This window comes from Schistosoma mansoni, assembly GCF_000237925.1.
Source record: "Schistosoma mansoni, WGS project CABG00000000 data, chromosome 3 unplaced supercontig 0124, strain Puerto Rico, whole genome shotgun sequence".
NCBI lineage: Eukaryota > Metazoa > Platyhelminthes > Trematoda > Strigeidida > Schistosomatidae > Schistosoma > Schistosoma mansoni.
Window position 1 is genome coordinate 420,319 of NW_017386010.1, and position 1,282 is coordinate 421,600.

General features: G+C 25.5%; 1 protein-coding gene across 1 annotated transcript; it reads left to right on the forward strand.

The window, feature by feature from the left end:
• Nucleotides 1–162: 162 nt before the first annotated feature.
• Nucleotides 163–963, forward strand: Smp_188940 (hypothetical protein; the record flags this gene model as incomplete). Its single annotated transcript, XM_018791261.1, has 1 exon — nucleotides 163–963. One exon carries the CDS (start codon nucleotides 163–165, stop codon nucleotides 961–963), a length of 801 nt encoding a protein of 266 aa, XP_018645541.1.
• Between the last annotated feature and the right edge of the window lie 319 nt (nucleotides 964–1,282).

The window sequence follows — 1,282 nt, forward strand, 5'->3', positions numbered from 1 at the left end:
AGAACAACTCACTTTTAAACAAAAATCAATAATATGAGCACACAAATTATTCAATTTATTTATTTCTTTAATACATGTGGTTATTAGTCAATATTATTATTGGTTATACATAGATACTGTTTTTTTTCATAAATAAATACCACAAATATTAAAAAAACCAATATGGAATTTCATCGTAATACTATTCGACAAATTGGTTACTTTACACCAACTTATTCTAATTCACCTAATATTAAACGATATCCAGATTTATTGAGTAATTATCAATCAGAATCATATGGATTAAATTATTTAACACAATTACATATGGCTTATCATTTCCCTAATTATCACCATGGAAATATAACTAATATTGTAGATATGGAACAGAGTAATTATGATAATAATTTAAACAGAAACCCCCCAAGTAATGACAATAATAGTCATGTACGAATTAATCATACACTTGATGGTAAAACACAAATTATTTATGAAACACCAAGTAAAACACGTCAATATTGGTTAGATCGATGTAAATTATCAAGTATCAATTATATTGATAATAATAATAATATCGATAATAATAATAATAATACAGATAATAATAATAATGATAATAATAATATTAATAATAATAATAATATTGATCATATAATAATAATCAATAAAAGTGATCCTAATCAAAATCAATATAAATCAACAAAAATCAAATATAATAATCAATTAATCAATAATAAAAATAATCAATTTAATAATAATAATAATAATAATAATAATAATGATCTGCAATTATATGAATTAACTGAAAATGAATTAATTTTATCTGAATTAGATCCACGTTTAAATGTATTAAATTCAAATATTAAAAAAATCAATAAAATTAAATTTATTGATTTAAATCAAAAAATTAATAAAAATAATGAAATTTTACCAATATATCAATCAATTGAACATACAATATATAAGGTTAGTTTTATTCAATAAAATATTGATTATTATTATTAATATTATCAGAAGGGGGTTTTGTGGAGATTTCAGTAATTTCAGAGGTTCAGAATCGTGTGTTCGGGCGCAGAGATGATAATTCAATCGGTGTCACCATCTTAAAACACCGACTTCGGTGGTTTGGACATATTTTACGTATGTCGTCCCAGAGAATTCCACGTCGTGCATTATTTGCCGACTCTGGGACTGGTTGGAAAAAGTGGAGAGGAGGTCAGTGTATGACATGGTGTCGTGGTATGAAAGAAAGCTGCAAAGGGCTAGCTTCTGTTGGGCCTTCACGACTCCCTGGCTGGGGTCC